The sequence below is a fragment of the Mobula hypostoma genome, chromosome 7 (genome assembly GCF_963921235.1).
Source record: "Mobula hypostoma chromosome 7, sMobHyp1.1, whole genome shotgun sequence".
Lineage (NCBI taxonomy): Eukaryota > Metazoa > Chordata > Chondrichthyes > Myliobatiformes > Myliobatidae > Mobula > Mobula hypostoma.
In genome coordinates this window covers 111,897,835-111,915,190 of record NC_086103.1, presented here as the reverse complement: position 1 = coordinate 111,915,190, position 17,356 = coordinate 111,897,835, and the positions used below count along the sequence as shown (strand labels likewise).

Genomic DNA, 17,356 nt, shown 5'->3' with positions numbered 1-17,356 from the left:
CAACTCCACAGTATTTTAATAAATAATATCAAAAGCATGAGTGATAAGAAAGAACAAAAAACGAATTTGATGTTTGTAGGAATAAACGTGTGTTCATTTGTTGATCCATTGGATTTAATATTATGTGAGCTTGTTCAAATGTAGAGTCAGGTGTCCGTAACTAGAGTTTGGCCTGCAGTTATCCTTGTTCTCCCTTCTTTATAATTATTGCACTTGAACACTAATCCACAAAACTGATTGTGTTTTTAACGTGCCAGTATATTATTACTTCAGGTGTGAATATCTTCTCCAAGAGAAGGGACAGACGTTTGTAAATCAGATTCAGACAAGGTTTCCACATCTGCTTGATTTCCAGGTAAAAGTCTGCTTCAGTTAATCTAGAATGCCATGTGGTATCTATATCTGTATTTTAAGCATTTTTATAAATATTTTAAAACATTTCACTATTTCCTTTTAAAGCTGCATTCCAGTTCTGATGATATCTTGGAAGAAACTCAAACAGCAGGTAACCTTAAAGTATCATTAGAGTCACATAGTAATGTAGCAGTTAGTGTAATGCTATTGCAATGCCAGCGAACAGGGTTCAATTCTGCTGTCTGTAAGGCTTGCGTAAGTTCTCCCTTGACCTCGTGGGTTTCCTCCTATATTCAAAAGATGTGCAAGTTAGTGCACTATTTCATGCTAATCCTTAATTGGGAGAAGGCTGAGAGTTCCTTCATTGTATTGTCTCTTTGGTTGCCCCTTTGCACCTTATGAATTAGAACTGTAGATTAGGAATGGTAAAAGTAATCTGTAGGTGAAATATAGCTCAAGCTTTTAATCCATCCCTCAAGCAATTTACTTGGATTTGCATGTCTCTATTGTTAAACTATTAAGTAAATAATTATTTTGCTCTATTTGTACTTTGTGCTCTGTGCAGGGAGCAGCCATTTTCTGGTAACTTATGAATATCTCAAAACCTCATAAATTAGGGTGACTCCCATATTGCAGGAATAGCCTCATTTGCAGTGGTCTTTGAAAGCACTATAGCGTGAGCTTTAATGCTGGGCCTACTGTAATTAAGGGGTTTGTGCACAATAAGTATGAACCAAAATTGCTAGGAAAGCAGCAGTTAAATAAGGTAATTAAATAATCTGGCCACTTATTTTTTGAACACCAAAGGATGGTAAACTTTTGTAGGGTGCTACCACTAGCAACAATTAAGGTGAAGAACCTTAAAACAATTACAGATGCAGAGAAGTTGGGGGGAAGGAATAAACAGATATGTTAAAATAAAACGTGGGAAGGGGCTCACCAGTGAATGGTCCACTTTTTCCAGTTTTCACATTAGTCTCCGGGTCTTTACAGTTATATTTCATTGGTTTTCACTGTTATATTAATTGACAAGAAGCTAATAATCAAATGCAAGCCATTTGATAGTACTGATATTGTCCTTACAAAAAAAGTGTGGAGTAAATATCCTTTGATTAATTTCAATGTACTCAGCACAAATCTTTTTACAAAGGTTGTAAAAAAAAATGCTTTTAAACACATTTAAACTGTTTAAGCAGCAGACATTCCTCACTAGAGCATTTTACAAGGAGATAATAGGGCAGATGACTAAAACATGATTAAAGAGGTAAGTATTCAGGAATGCCACGAAAGCAGGAAAAACAGAGGCAGCATTCAGGGAGAAACTTCAGGAAAATTTATGGCTTCAAAAGCATGACTTCCAATAACAGTGTCATTTTAAAACATTTATGCAAGAGATCGGAATGGAAGAATATCTGTAAATGTATAGAACCAAATGAGATTAGAAATCAAAGGACAAATCATTGCCATTTGGATACCATTTTAGCTTTAATATCTTTTTATTGCTTAGTCAATTCATGTCTGAAGCATAGATGTGACGAATTATGACATGGGCTGAGGAAACAATATAAGGGTATTATTTTGGTATGATAGGTAAGAATATAGCAACATAATTACAATACTTTTCAATTGGACATCAGAGGAACAATGAAGGGGAATAGCATGGTCAAATACTTACAAACATATGGGGAGGATGGTTCATGTGATCTCTGAGCATGGTGAAGGGGATGAAAGTAAAGAAATGTAAATTCGGCTTATGGGTATGGGGGAAATTTTGAGGACATTTCACCTGATGGATTTTGGGAATTACGTTGGAGACAAAATTTGAACTTTTGGTACATTGCAAAGGAATGCTGTATTTAGTTAATTAAATTTACCTTTTTTATTTGTTTGCATGGGTTTAGTGTGATACAGTTTCAGTTTTGGTCCAAACATTTTACAAATGTTTCACTTTATTAAACTTTTGCAGGTGTATACTGAGATACTGGACATCGCCAATAATTCAGATAGGATAACAGCTTGGGAATCTTTTCATTCCTAATTAAATTTTTTCTATATATTCAATTCATTCAGTTAATTTTGAGCCTGGTGAAAATCGTACAGAGGATGCAGTCATGATGAACACACCAGTTGTCAAGGGAGCTATGGAAATGGGTTTTAGTCGAAAACTTGTGAAACAGACAGTCCAAAGAAAAATTGTTACAAGTGGTGAGAATTACAAATCTGTTATAGAATTAGTGACTGACTTACTGAATGCTGAAGATGAAGAAAGACAAGAAGACAGAGAAAGAAAAATGGAAGAGTTGGATGAAGGTATGCTATTCAGCGTTGCTTGCCCCTTTTTTTTGATGCTGTGGTTATAAGGACAGAATGTCACATCACTAGAAAGCTGAATCTCTTTAACTCAATTTATCAGTGTTTCAGAAATTACACGTTTCTCATTTTTGGGAGATCAAGTTTAGTTAATACACTAAAGCATGAGATACAATATACCCGAGCACATCTCTGGTTTTGAGGCTTGTTTGTCATGGTGCTATGCAAAGTAAGTAAACGTATGACCATCTCTAGCTTGTGGATTTTTGAATAAATATATTTGTTGCTCATCATTAATTGTTAGAATTTTGTCCATAACACAATGCAACAAGATTCCACCACCAAGTACACATTTCAACAACAACTTGCTCTTTGATCTCCTTGTCACTCATCTACCCCCACCCACCATGCTGTGTATTATGGGCCTTTTGTGTGCAACACCTATTCTTCTACTTGTTCACTTCTCAGCATTACAGAACCCAGACTATTAATCTAACTGTTCCCATTAACTCATCTCTGCCCTACCTTCTCTGCTGCTGAAAAGTAATGTGCTTTTCTCTCATTCCCAATTCTGGCTCCAGACCAGAAACACACTCTTTCCATTTGCCTGGTGAATGTTTCTAGTTCATTCAGTTTTTATTTCAGGTTTACAGCAACTGCAGTTTTTAAAAATTTTTCAAGAAATCAGCACTGACAATTTGCAGCCTTTTCTTAACTAAGAATGGCTGAACCTGAAGTGGCTGAACTGTCATACCAGCTGGAATTTTCCTCTCCCCTCTATCCTTGCATCAAAAATATACTATTTGAAGGAATAAAAAGTCTTGTTAGCTGCTGATATAATTTCTGTAGGTGTTTAGAAATGATTCTATAAGGAACAGTGCTGGTAAGTTGCTGAACAGTATATGGACTGAATAGGAAAGGAACTGAAGGTTTATGCAGAAGCATGAAATCAGAAAGCAAACTAATTGTTCCCAGTCAAGGTTAGGCATTTTCCTTGGAGTATAGCATGATTGGTAGAATGAACAGCAAACAATAGAGCTGGGATAACAAGATGGATAGCTGGCAGTAAAAGGTTATATACATTGTCAATTGAGTAGTTTTCATTCTGAGCTTTGACGAAGGACAGCATGAGAAATGTGGTCCTGTAAGGAAATGTACACTTGAATATGCCATGTGCTGTAGCCATAATCCAGCTGCAGTATTGTGAAGACCAGTTTACCAGAAGATTTCAAGATTGCTTTCTGGTTCATTTTTGAAGACTGCTTTTAGGTGCCAACATACAACTGGTGGCCATTTGGACACCTGCTTGTTAATTCAAAAGTCTAATCAGCCAACCGTGTGGCAGCAACTCAATGCTTAAAAGCATGCCGACATGGTCAAGAGGTTCAATTGTTGTCTAGATCTAACATATTATCAGAGTTCGGTCAAAGCTCATTTTGGGGAGGTAAAGCTAGTCAAGACTCTGGGTAGCGCAATTAAAACTCAGTTCATTAAGAGGAAACACTAAAATAATACAAAATATCATCTTTTATTGTTCAATGCAATCATGATACAGTCTTTGTACAATAATCTTTGAATCTTATAATCTTGCACAACATTTAATTCTGAATGCTCCATCTAAACTCCATCTAATATTCTCAAATTCAATCTGGTGTTCAATCAAGTGATTCTGCCTTGTCTGCACAGTAAATCAGATCACTCTACTGTTCCCTTTCAAGTTGCTCAGTATTGCTCCGAAACCCCACTTGTAATAAGTAAGGATCATACCCATGGCAATTGAGGTAAATCTGTGTTCATTTTACCTGTGGCACGTCTGTCATTGATTATCATTAATGATTATTTGCATTATTATTAATTTCCATCAAAAATCTCTTGATTGGAAAGGACACCAAGGTTACATGTACCTAGAATTTTACAGAAATTCAGCGAATTGTCATTCTGTGGAGGCTGTGATGAGAGCAGTTAATGTATGTTGTGGCCTTAGACACAGTTCATTGTCATGTTTGTTGGGGGGAGGTCTGTCTCACAGATTCTTTAGATAGTTTGAAAATATTTTAAAGTCTGTGGTTCTTCAGGGCCTGCTAGAATAGAAACTTTGGTCAATGTTTTGTGCTCTTGATACATCCAGGTTTTGGTATCCACCGGCCTTAAATAAATTACCCTATCTGAGTTCTATGCAGTAGAACTTATGTGTAACCTTATCTTGAGTTCCTTTATTACTGTTTTGCCCCATACTGTCTGCAGGCATCTTGTGCGGCGTTATTTACTGTGTGCAGATCTTGTTCTTTGCCTAGTTTCTTTACAATGTCAGTATTTGAGCTAATGGTTTAAAGTGTTAATGGAGTGACTATCTTTATCTTTACACTTCCTGTTCTAAGCATTGTCTGGCTGGGATACAATTCTTTATCTGAAAGGAGATAGGCTATGAAAAGGTGAAGGAAAGGTAGGAAAGCAAGAGGTGATTATCTGGCTTTTTTGTATGAACAGTTTTGCCTTTGAAAAGGAAGTTTGGCTCTATGGATACAATATTTACGGTTTCGGCATTGTTACTGATCACGGTGGCAAGCATAGCTGCTGGAGCTTCTTTTTCACAGTGTCATAGACCCAGGATTAGTCCTGATCATATGTTCTCCCCATTTCGTCCCACCAGACAAAGATGTATGGGTTGCTAGGTTAATTGGCCACTATAAAAAGCCCTTTGTGTGTAGATGAATGATAGTGGGGAGAACAGAAACTTGAATTCATGTATAATTAATGAAAATAAGTGTTTGATGACGAGTGCAGACTCAGTGAGCTGAAGGGTTTGTTTTCATGTAGTATTCCTCTGATTCTGTGACTAAGATAGTTATTGCTCTAGTGATACATAGCCAGTTCTTGCTAAGGGGCATTGACTGAACTATCACTGTGCTGTCTACTAACAAGCAAATGTGTTTGAATGCCATGCATATATGGTAGGTAATATGTCTATCTTTAAATAGTTAAGACTATATATCATGTAGGGGTTATGGATGTGACACTTGCAAAAGTGCAATATATGAAAATACACTGAAGCAATACACACAAAATGCTGGAGGAACTCAGTAGGTCAGATATCATCCACCGATGGAAATAAATAAGCAGTCAATGTAACGGGCAGAGAGACCCTTATCAGGAATGGGAAGGAAGGGGAGAAAGGCAGAATAAGGCGGTGGGGGGGGGGCAGGCAAAGGAGTACAAATAGAAGGTGATAGGTGAAGTCAGGTGGGAGGGGAAGAGCGATGAAGTGAGAAGCCGGAAGGTAGTTAACTGGAAAAGGTACAGGGCTGGGGAAGAAGGAATCTGATAGGAGAGGAGAGAGGACCATGGGAGAAAGGAAAGGAGGAGGGGCAGCAGAGGGAGGTGATGTGCAGGTGAAGGGAAGAGGTAAGAAGGGGGCTAGAGTGGGGAATTGAAGAGAGAAGGGTGGGAGGTAATAACCAAAAGTTGGAGAAATCGATATTCGTGCCATCAGGTTGGAAGCTACCCAGACAGAATATGGGGTGTTGCTCCTCCAAGCTGAGAGTGGCCTCGTGGTAGTTATAGAGGAGGCCATGGACCAATGGGAAATACTGCTTTTTGCAGGTGAAGCAAAGGTGCTCAACAAAGCAGTCCCCCAATCTACATTGAGGCTGCAGTGGGAGCACCGGATACAGTAGATGACCCCAACAGATTCACAATTAAAGTGGTGCCTTACCTGGAAGTACTGTTAAGGGATCTGAGTGGAGGTGAGGAAGGAATTGAATGGGCAGGTGAACAACTTCTGCTTGCAGGGATAAGTGTCAGGAGGGAGATTTAATGGGGAGAACAAATGGACAAGGGAATCACGGAGGGTAGGAGGAGGTGAAGATGTGTTTGGTGATGGGGTCCCATTGAAGATGGCGGAAGTTGTGGAGACCGATGTGCTGGATATGGAGTGGTAGGTGAGGAGAAGATAAACTCTAACAGATGCAGGCAGATTCTCCAGTATCTGCAGAATTGCTAGTGTTTATGAAGATGCACTGGAACATGTTAGTCATGAATCCTAATGGAAATTCCTATGAGTGGTGCAAATGGGAGAATAGTGCATGAAATTGTTATTAGGGGCATGGAGTCAATGTAGTTGGATAAATTTTTTTAAGATGCATTTACTGATAATGAGCTATTAATGAAAAATTAATGAACTGATGGGACCAGATGTGCTTCCTTCCATTGACTGACACTGAGAATATCCTGATATCCTCGTAACATTTTATGAGCAAGTATAAAAAAAGTCCTGTCCTTGTTGAATCACTTGTCATTCTAGTCATTCAGTCAGTGGGTGCCGTCCTGATTCCGGGGTTGGTGGCTATGCACCTCCATCTTCTTCGATCTTGCGCTCTTTTTCTGGCCTCAGCACAACACAACCCAGTCCATTGCCTCACATTATCGTACCAAGTGGTTCACTGCCTTCCTCTTTCCCTCTTTCCTTCTATCATCCCTTCCAATAACAATCTCTGCAGTCCACCACCTCTTAACAAGTGCCCAGCATATTCCAGCTTCCTCTTCTGCACATTCTTCAGCAACTCCTCTTCTCTCCTTACTCTCTTCAACGCTTCCATATTACTGACCTTCATCACCCATCTAATTTTCTGCATTCTCCTTAAACACCACATTTGAAATGCCTCCAGTCGTCGTTGCACTTCCTTGCATAAGGTCCACGATTCGACTCCATACAACAGACTGCTCCAGACGTAGCATTTCCAAATTCTACAACGCAGCCCGAAGTCCAACTTCTTGCCACACAACAGTACCAGGAGCAAATTACCTTGGCTTTGAGAGGAGCAAGTTGGCATTAAGCAGTGAGAATAGCCTTAATTAACTACTGATGAGATTTGGCCCTTGTAGAGATAAACCCATTGCTTCTAAAATGTAGCAACATTTCACTATTACTGTTAATCAAAACTTAGCAAATTCTGACTTCTTTTTGCAGATGTATTACTGTTGAAGAAAAATTGTGCCACTTTGAGTCATAATTTGACAAATGTAACGCCTTTGCTGGAAGATCTAGAAATTCATTCTGTTATTAACAAAGTGGAAAGTGATGTGATCAAACATAAATCTTGTGCAAATGAACAAGTCAGAGAGCTAATGGACATGATCATTTGCAAAGGAAGAGCAGCAGCTGAAGCCTTCAAAGATGTGCTTTTGAAACACGAGCCTGAATTGCATGAAAAGCTATATGGTATGTAATTCCTGTTGTTTATGGTATGTAATTACTGTGGCAGTTTATTTATTTCTGCATCTTATGTTAAACTAAAGCATGCATTGCAATAGAAAAAGCAGTCTGTAAATACTGTAAGACTTTATTGTCGTAGGGTTTGTTTTGTCAGGATATTTTGAATTCTTGTTTTAAGTTAATACTTTTCTCAGTAAGTAAGTATAGAAAGTAACAACTGAGAAACAATTCCAATGCTGCATCCTTCAACAGAGGAATCAATGCATTTTCAGTTTAAAATGTAACTTTGACTAAAGCTTGTCAACTTGCATTCTGAATCATGTTATTCCAGTGCAATAGTAATTATGCAAATTGTGTCCATTCCATTCTGGTACAAAATCCAATGTTTTGAGAATTTGCATTTGAACCACTTATAGTACTGCAAGTTGGAGTATCACAGAAACAAAAATATTTTTAAGCACAGCTGCGAAACTGGTTGTGTTAAGTTACTGATGTTTGCTTGCATAACAGATGTTGCTAGAATTTATGTGGATTTAGTTTTTAAAATTGTCTAGGCAAAACATATCCCTTTCTCCCTTCTTTCCCTTTTAAAATGTTTTCATCCAATCAGGAAATATATTAACTTTTCTCATTACTTGTATCTATTGTACTATTTCCTTTTCTCTATCGTGTTTTGCCAATTCCTCAATTAGCAGGAGGATAATACTTTTTAAATTTCTTTGCACTCCTCAATATTATTTTAAATTGGATCACTAACTGTTTATCGATTTTGACAATTATGCATTACCAGGTCAATGGAGTCTTCACTAGTGTTTTAAAACTTACTGTATTCTAGGCTTTATTTGAGTTCTCTTCATTTCATACCTACACACATAAATTTGGAATTATGACACATTTTAAAAATTGTATTTTTTTTCTTTTTGCTATCTTGTACCATTTGGTGTTTATAACCCACTCCTCTATTTCAACTTCTACTGACACCATCTCCCTTTCCCTGAATTTAGCCCTTCAGTGAATCTGCTGTGAATTTATTTCTATCAACCATGAAGGAGTGAGCTTCATTTTGAGTACTAATTGAAGAATTTTGATTGTATATTGTTGGCTCCTTGTTTGTTTCACTGTTCCAGATTGTTTGGGGGAAGTGTTTAGATACACTCCTTTCCTGTTAGTTTGGGTTTGTGGCGGTTTGGTTGTTGGGTGGAGGGAAGGGGATGAAATGGTGCTTTGGAGATGATTGTTTTACATAGTATTCCCCACTCTTGGAGTGTGTTAGAAATGAATCGCTTGATATTGAAAAGACTCCAGTATTTCCCTTTTAAGCTCCAGAAATCGTGTGTTATAACAGATTGTGTTAGAAATCTTGATTTTTTTAAATAATTAGCTCTAATTATGTAATATTTTAACATTTGAGAGTAATAACTTACTGAATTTTGCTGAACTCAGTCCTGTCTTGTGGAATTATCCAATTTAAAATTTGTACTGTAAACTTGAGAGTTGGTGTGGTATCCAGCAGGCCAGAAGAAAGCCCTGATTTGAAATGTCCTCAGAAATATGACATCTGGCAAAACCTTACTCTTATTAGAGAGTATCAAAGTTCAGTGTTCTTTCTCTCCATCCGGCCTGCTCCAATAATGATGGAAATACTTAGCAGGTCAGCCTAAAGGGAAGAAAAACAATTAACATTACATGAGTATTTCTAGCATTTTTTTGTTTTTATTTTAGATTTCCAACATTTGCAGTTTTAAATCTTTTTTTCAGTTCATTTTTGGGTTACCAGTGATCATAGAGTATTGTTCACTGTTGTTTTGTGACTCCAGGGCTGTAAGTTGACAGTGAGAAGCTTGAAGTAAAACATTAATTCAAATTGAAGTGCCTTTATATTTTGTAGAAGAAATACCGGTATTTTTTCTCATTCAGCTAAATTAAACCTTCAATATGAATAGATTTTCTCGGTAAAATTGTGCTTTTTCTGTACAAAATTATCCTTTAGGTTCAAGGGAATGTTGCTTGTCACATTAAAGTGATGTATTCATAACCTTGTTTTTGAATGTGATAATAAGCTACACAGACTAGGTGTTGAGAATTGAAAGCTTGAGGAGAGATCTTAAATGGATTTTTTGCACCTGAATTTTCTCGGAAGACAGACGCAGTCTGTAGAAGTGATCTTCTCAGGAGATGGACACGGTCTATAGAAGTGAGGCAAAATGACAGTGAGGTCACAGAATGTATACAGCTTACAGAGAAGACGTTTGCTGTCTTAAGGCAAATTAAGGTGGATTGACAAAGTGTTTCCTCAGACCTTGTGGGAGGCTAGTGCAGAAATTGCAGGGGCCCTATCAGAGGTAGTTAAAGCATCCTTAGCTTAGGATGAGGTGCAGAACTTGTTCTTGCCCGTACACATGCCCTTACACTTCCTCCCTCACCACCATTCAGGGCCCCAGACAATCCTTCCAGGTGAGGCGACACTTTACCTGTGAGTCGGCTGGAGTGATATCCTGCGTCCGGTGCTCCCGATGTGGCCTTCTATATATTGGTGAGACCCAACGCAGACTGGGAGACCGTTTCGCTGAACACCTACGCTCTGTCCGCCAGAGAAAGCAGGATCTCCCAGTGGCCACACATTTTAATTCCACATCCCATTCCCATTCTGACATGTCTATCCATGGCCTCCTCTGCTATAAAGATGAAGCCACACTCAGTTTGAAGGAACAACACCTCATATTCCATCTGGATAGCCTCCAACCTGATGGCGTGAACATTGACTTCTCTAACTTCCGCTAATGCCCCACGTCCCCCTCGTACCCCATCCGTTATTTATTTATATACACATATTCTTTTTCTCTCTCTCCTTTTTCTCCCTCTGTCTCTCTCACTACACCCCTTGCCCATCCTCTGGGCTTTCCCCCCCTCCTCCTTTTCTTTCTCCCCGGACCTCCTGTCCCATGATCCTCTCATACCCCTTTTGCCAATCACCTGTCCAGCTGTTGGCTCCATCCCTCCCCCTCCTGTCTTCTCCTATCATTTCGGATCTCCCACTCTCCCTCCCACTTTTAAATCTCTTACTAGCTCTTCCTTCAGTTAGTCCTGACGAAGGGTCTCGGCCTGAACTGTCGACTAACCTCTTCCTAGAGATGCTGCCTGGCCTGCTGCGTTCACCAGCAACTTTGATGTGTGTTGTGCAAATATTTTGTTGATGTTCATTATTATTAATTCTAATAAGGCTCTAATTTGTTTTTTCAGTTCAAAAAAGCCTGTCTTATTCTCCATCAGATACGTTGGGTGAGTTTATTCTTTACTTCCTTAATCAGAAAATATGACACAAATTTGTGCACAATCAACAGACAAACTGTAGTTTAACACTGAAAATGAAGATGTTCTATTTGAAGCAGTAAAGTGAAATGCACTGGCATACAAGCAGGCACCAGCTGAGTAACAAACAACTTCAAAAAGCCATCAAGCATTAACAGATTTCATTATTTTCTTTAGGTCTATCGATGGAAGAGCAATTACGAAGGTTGCAAGAAGAAAGAACTTGTAAAGTATGCATGGACAAGGAGGTCTCAGTTGTGTTTATAACATGTGGTCATTTGGTTGTTTGCACAGACTGTGCACCCTCCCTTAGAAAGTGCCCAATCTGCCGTGATACTATCAAGGGAACAGTTAGAACCTTCCTGTCATAATCTTGTAATTTGTCGTCGTCATCATTAAGTTCCATTTGGTGGACAATTTCCCTCCACGCAGCTCTGTCCCGATACTTGTCCACAACATCCCTAGTCTTGTCCAGCTTTGCCTTCCTCTTCCTTTCTTTCCCTCCATCTTTCCATAGGTTGATTAGTCATTTGATTTAATTCTGGTAAATCTTCAATCCTGCTATCTTCAAATAATTCCCAGATGTATTCAACCCACCTGTCCATGATCTCTTTTTCATAGCATGGATCACCCCTACTGTCTCCAATACACTCAGTTGATAGCACAGTCTGCCTTAATTAATCTTGTAATTAATTAAATATTAATAAATATGCTTTTCAGACTAGATGTACATTTTATTCTTGGTGAGAATGCTTTAGCCAGAGACAAGCTTCCACTCTTCAAGCCCTTTACCTACATCTTAAATTAGGGTTTAAATTAAAAATAATGATTGCTTATGTGTTTTGTATTTTAATATTGTATAGAATATCATAATTTCAATTTAAAATATTGCTGTTGTGAAGTCTTGCCTATAAATGATATCAGCAATAATCACTAGTGTATGAATGCTTTTGATCAGTGGAATTTTACTGCATTGCTGACTCATGAGATGGATGAGTTTGAAAATGGCAATTGTGTGAACAAATATTTGATAATTTTGCAAAGGTATTTGTATATAAATAATGCATGGATATTACAATATCTTAATGGGTTGTTTGGCAGGGCATAAAGTGCTAGAAAATACAAGATTGTGTTAATAAAAATGAAAGCATGTATTTTTAGTTTTAGAATGACACTAATTCAAAGGCATTATATTTGCATTTCTAATTGAGCAAACTGCACATAATTAGTTGACTTAAGTTCAACATTTTGAAAATTGAAAAGTTTTGCAAGTGGTGCATAAATATTGGGGTTTGAATAAATGTTTAAGGGCTTCGTTAGAGGAGAATTTTTAAATGTGGCCTCCTGTTTTAGGGTGCCTTAAAATAATTCATTCTGTTGAAATATTGGTGCCTGACCTAAATATAGTGGTGCAGCGTGGAAGAATGAAGTACGTTGTATATTAACTACACCACCCAAGTCAGCTATCAATATCTTGGCTCATAATTTAATGCCTTGTGTTGGAGAATCTGAAGTCTTGACGTGAAACTATAAAGAGACTTCTGGCAGTTTGGAGTTGTCAGATTTACCAATACTACTTATTTCCACTTTTTTTTGAATAATATATTCTAATCTGTATATATACAGTACTGTGCAGAAGTTTTAGGCACTTGTAAACAAATTCTGTAAAGCGAAGATGCTTTCTGAAATGATGAACTGAGAAGTTTCTAAATGTATAAAAAATGTACTTTAAAGAACAATAAACAGTAAAATAACTAAATCAAATCAATATTTGGCATGACCACCCTTTGCCTTTAAAACTGCACCAATTCTCTTAAGTACACTGTCCTGCAGTTTGTTAAGAAAATCAGCTGGTAGATTGTTCCAAGCATCTTGGAGAACTTGCCACAGCTGTCTTGCTTGTTTGTGTCCCTCTTAAGTATTCCTAGAGAGCCTCAATAATACTGAAATCAGGGCGCTGTGGAGGCCATACTGTGCCATCTGAAACCATATTTAAAAAAATCTAGGCTGCCTGAGACTTTTGCACAGTACTATATGGCACATTCCTGGGAAAACATTAAGTGGATTTTCATGCATTAAATTAGGTGAAATACATTATGGGTATTTAGGACATGGTATTGGAATTCAAAATAACAAATGCTTGTCAATTCAAGATATATCCTCAAAAGATTTGTGACATATAAAATGAGTAAATTGAATATTTCTAAAAGAAGGAATTTCTGTTTAACTCCACTTGTTAGATGCCAGAAGTTTGATTACAGTGGTATGCAAAAGTTTGGGCACCCCTGGTCAAAATTTCTGTTACTGTGAATAGTTAAGTGAGTAGAAGATGAACTGATCTCTGAAAGTCATGAAGTTAAAGATGAAACATTCTTTTCAACATTTTAAGCAAGATTAGTGTATTATTTTTGTTTTGCACAATTTTAGAGTGGGAAAAAAGGAAAGGAGCACCATGCAAAAAGTTTGGGCACCCCAAGAGATTTGAGCTCTCAGATAACTTTTACCAAGGTCTCAGACCTTAATTAGCTTGTTAGGGCTATGGCTTGTTCACAGTCGTCATTAGGAAAGGCCAAGTGATGCAAATTTCAAAGCTTTATAAATACCCTGACTCCTCAAACATTGTCCCAACAATCAGCAGCCATGGGCTCCTCTAAGCAGCTGCCTAGCACTCTGAAAATTAAAATAAATGATGCCCACAAAGCAGCAGAAGGCTATAAGAAGATAGCAAAGTGTTTTCAGGTAGCCGTTTCCTCAGTTCGTAATGTAATTAAGAAATGGCAGTTAACAGGAACGGTGGAGTCAAGTTGAGGTCTGGAAGACCAAGAAAACTTACCGAAAGAACTGCTCGTAGGATTGCTAGAAAGGCAAATCAAAACCCCTGTTTGACTGCAAAAGACCTTCAGGAAGATTTAGCAGGCTCTGGAGTGGTGATGTACTGTTCTACTGTGCAGCGACACCTGCACAAATATGACCTTCATGGAAGAGTCATCAGAAGAAAACCTTTCCTGCGTCCTCAACACAAAATTCAGCGTCAGAAGTTTGCAAAAGAACATCTAAACAAACTTGATGCATTTTGGAAACAAGTCATGTGGACTGATGAAGTTAAAACAGAACTTTTTGGCCGCAATAAGCAAAGGTATGTTTGGAGAAAAAAGGGTGCAGAATTTCATGAAAAGAACCCCTCTCCAACTGTTAAGCACAGGGATGGATCGATCATGCTTTGGGCTCGTGTTGCAGCCAGTGGCACGGGGACCATTTAACTGGTAGAGGGAAAAATGAGTTCAATTAAATACCAGCAAATTCTGGAAGCAAACATCACACTGTCTGTAAAAAAAAAAGCTGAAGATGAAAAGAGGATGGCTTCTACAACAGGATATTGATTCTAAATGCTACCTCAAGAGGCGCAAGCTGAAGGTTTTGCCATGGCCTCACAGTCCCCTGACCTGTGGATCTGTGGATGGACCTCAAAAGATTAGTGCATGCAAGACAGCCCAAGAATCTCACAGAACTAGAAGCCTTTTGCAAGGAAGAATGGGGGAAAATCCCCCAAACAAGAATTGAAAGACTCCTGGATGGCTACAGAAAGTGTTTACAAGCTGTGATACTTGTCAGAGGGGGTGTTACTAATTACTAACCTTGCAGGGTGCCCAAACTTTTGCTTCAGGCCTTTTTACTTCTTTGTTATTTTGAAACTGTAAAAGATGGAAATAAAAAAGTAATCTTGGTTAAAATATTAAAGAAATGTGTCATCTTTAACTTTATGCCTTTTGGAAATCAGGTCATCTTTTACTCGCTTAGCTATTCACAGTAACAGAAATTTTGACCGGGGTGCCCAAACTTTTGCATGCAACTGTATATAACCTGGGTATCTCTCTGTTTTTCACAAATTTTTCTCATGTCTCAGAGCTTTCATGCACGTGTTTTGGGTCAACTTGTCCTCCTGTACGGTATTATATCTGGTACTGCCTGATGACCACTGCCACTGAATGCTACAAAACATTATATCTTTATCTGCTCAACCATACAGTTATGTTCCCTAACCTGCTTGCATAGTTGTAATCGTGACTTGTCAATTGTGAAAATAACTTCCTCCTGTATTGTTGTTGGACCATACAATTCTCAAAAACTTGCAAATGCAGATTACAGCTGCTTCCCATGTTACTCATTTACTCAACTTGGTTGCTGAGCCATATCATTAATTCAACACACAAAACATTTAAGCATTCAGCATTTAATACACTTGGATTTTCTATTATAGAGGTGTGATTTATTCTACTGTTTTAAAGAAAATACCAAATATATTTGCTATTAGAACCTATTAACACTCTTCCTAAGATTAGCTGTGACCATTCTACTTCCTATTTAGTCTTTTACAGTTTACATGGGTGTAGTGTCATTTTCTGCTGCGTGAGTAGATATTGATCTCATGGAACTACTGCTCCCAACAGATCTGAGTTCCTCATTTACAATTTGTTCCTTGTTTTCATGTGTTGAAAAAAGCATACTAAGGCACCATCTTTGCAAAACAGCAGTAAGGTAATTTGCATGCGTTTTTGATTACAGGCAAATATTTGAATTTGCAGTACTATTTTTGTGACCACTTGAGTCGAGTATAATCTCTTTAAGGGTCCTGTAAAGGCCAGTCAGGAATCCACATATTTTGGTGCAGTGTGGGCAAGAGTAAGTGGTAGCTGTGGTTGATGGTTGGGTATTCTGGTTGTTCAGTCTTTCCTTTTACAGCTGCTGCTTATTCTGTGACCCGGCAGATGTCACTGTCATGTGGCACAGCTCATCCTTGAACAGATTTTCTCCAGGTGCATCTATTGAGTGCAATGACTTCCTTGTTTTTAGATGTAATGTTAAATTTCTTCAGCTTGATTTTGCTGTTATCTTTGAAGTGTTTCCTTTGCCCATCTGGGGCTCACTGACCTCCTTCCAGTGAGAATAAAGGATTAGTTTGGAGACCTGGGTCAGGCTTCCAGATGGCATGACCTATCCATCGAAGTTGGTGATGCTTTATCCTGGGTGGAAATGTTACTCATGTTGGCCTCCTCCATTACGCTGGTGTTAGTGCATCTGTTCTTCCAGCTAATCCTCAAAATCTTCCATAAGGATCCTTGGTGGTATTTTTGCAGGAATTTCATGTGCCTAGTGTAGGTGGTTCAGCTGCATACATTAAAGTAGGAAGAAGACTGATCTATAGACCAAATGTTTGGAGCTGTAGGCCTTGGTCCTCCAAGGCTCTGCCTTAATCTTGTATAGGCTTCATTAGCACTGCTCAGGTGGTGGTAAATGTTTGCACTTGACAGAATGCTTCTAAGGTAAGGAAGGTGGTTTACACTTTCAAGGGTGGTATCATCAACTTTCATGGGGGGGCTGGATAAATGGCTGATTTGGGTGGTGGTTGATTCAAAGTACATTTATTATCAAAGTATTTGTGCTGTATACAATCCTGAGATTTGTCTTCCCACAGACAGCCATGAAACAAAGAAATACTGTGGAACCCATTCAGATAAAACATTAAACACTAAACATCAAACATCCAACACGTGCAAAAAAAATCAAAAAATGCAAATGGCAAAAAAACCCAGCGAATAACTCTCAGAAATATTAAATGTCAAACTGCAGAGTTTTTGAAACAGTCCAGGAATGTTTAGTTCAGTTCAATTTAGCACTGCATCGTTTTGTTGACTGCAGGACACGGACCCAATCCACCCCGATCAAAACAGCAATTTACAAAAGGAGCACCCAGAAATCAGATATACATATAATATGAATTGCAGAGTCTAAAAACAAGTCCAATCCACAAACCTTGCCCAATACCCAAGACTCCTGCAGCTTCCTCCAGCAGCAGCAACAGAGAGACCTGTCAAACACAAGCAGACTGCGCTGAACCCCTGCTCGCCTTCTGCTCTTATCCTCATTTATTTCAATCTTGTACAACACTTTAATCAGCGAATTGGTTAAGAATCCGAGCCAATTACGGGTTTGCAGTCCTAGCTCTCTAGGTTCCCAACGCCAAATTCCCTCGGAGATAGCAAAAGTGCCAGATTGCTCAATCAGCCCAAAAACACATTGCCAAAATGTACATTACAGGCTTCAATCACACAGATTAGTAGTAGAAGTATATTTAAAAGAAGCAGTTTTGTAAACTGCAGAATGACGCAATTG

The 17,356-nt window shown here is 38.4% G+C and overlaps 1 protein-coding gene across 2 annotated transcripts in view; it reads left to right on the top strand.

Annotated features, from left to right (window-relative positions):
- Window positions 1-15,446, top strand: part of birc2 (baculoviral IAP repeat containing 2) — a 40,898-nt gene extending 25,452 nt beyond the window's left edge. For both annotated transcript variants that reach the window (XM_063053792.1, XM_063053793.1), the window contains exons 4-9: window positions 274-355; window positions 460-505; window positions 2,425-2,664; window positions 7,631-7,882; window positions 11,117-11,155; window positions 11,363-15,446. In XM_063053792.1, coding sequence (XP_062909862.1) covers window positions 274-355; window positions 460-505; window positions 2,425-2,664; window positions 7,631-7,882; window positions 11,117-11,155; window positions 11,363-11,556 — 853 coding nt within the window. In that variant the 3' untranslated portion in view covers window positions 11,557-15,446. The remainder of the gene's footprint in view (window positions 1-273; window positions 356-459; window positions 506-2,424; window positions 2,665-7,630; window positions 7,883-11,116; window positions 11,156-11,362) is intronic.
- The last annotated feature ends 1,910 nt before the right edge of the window (window positions 15,447-17,356 follow it).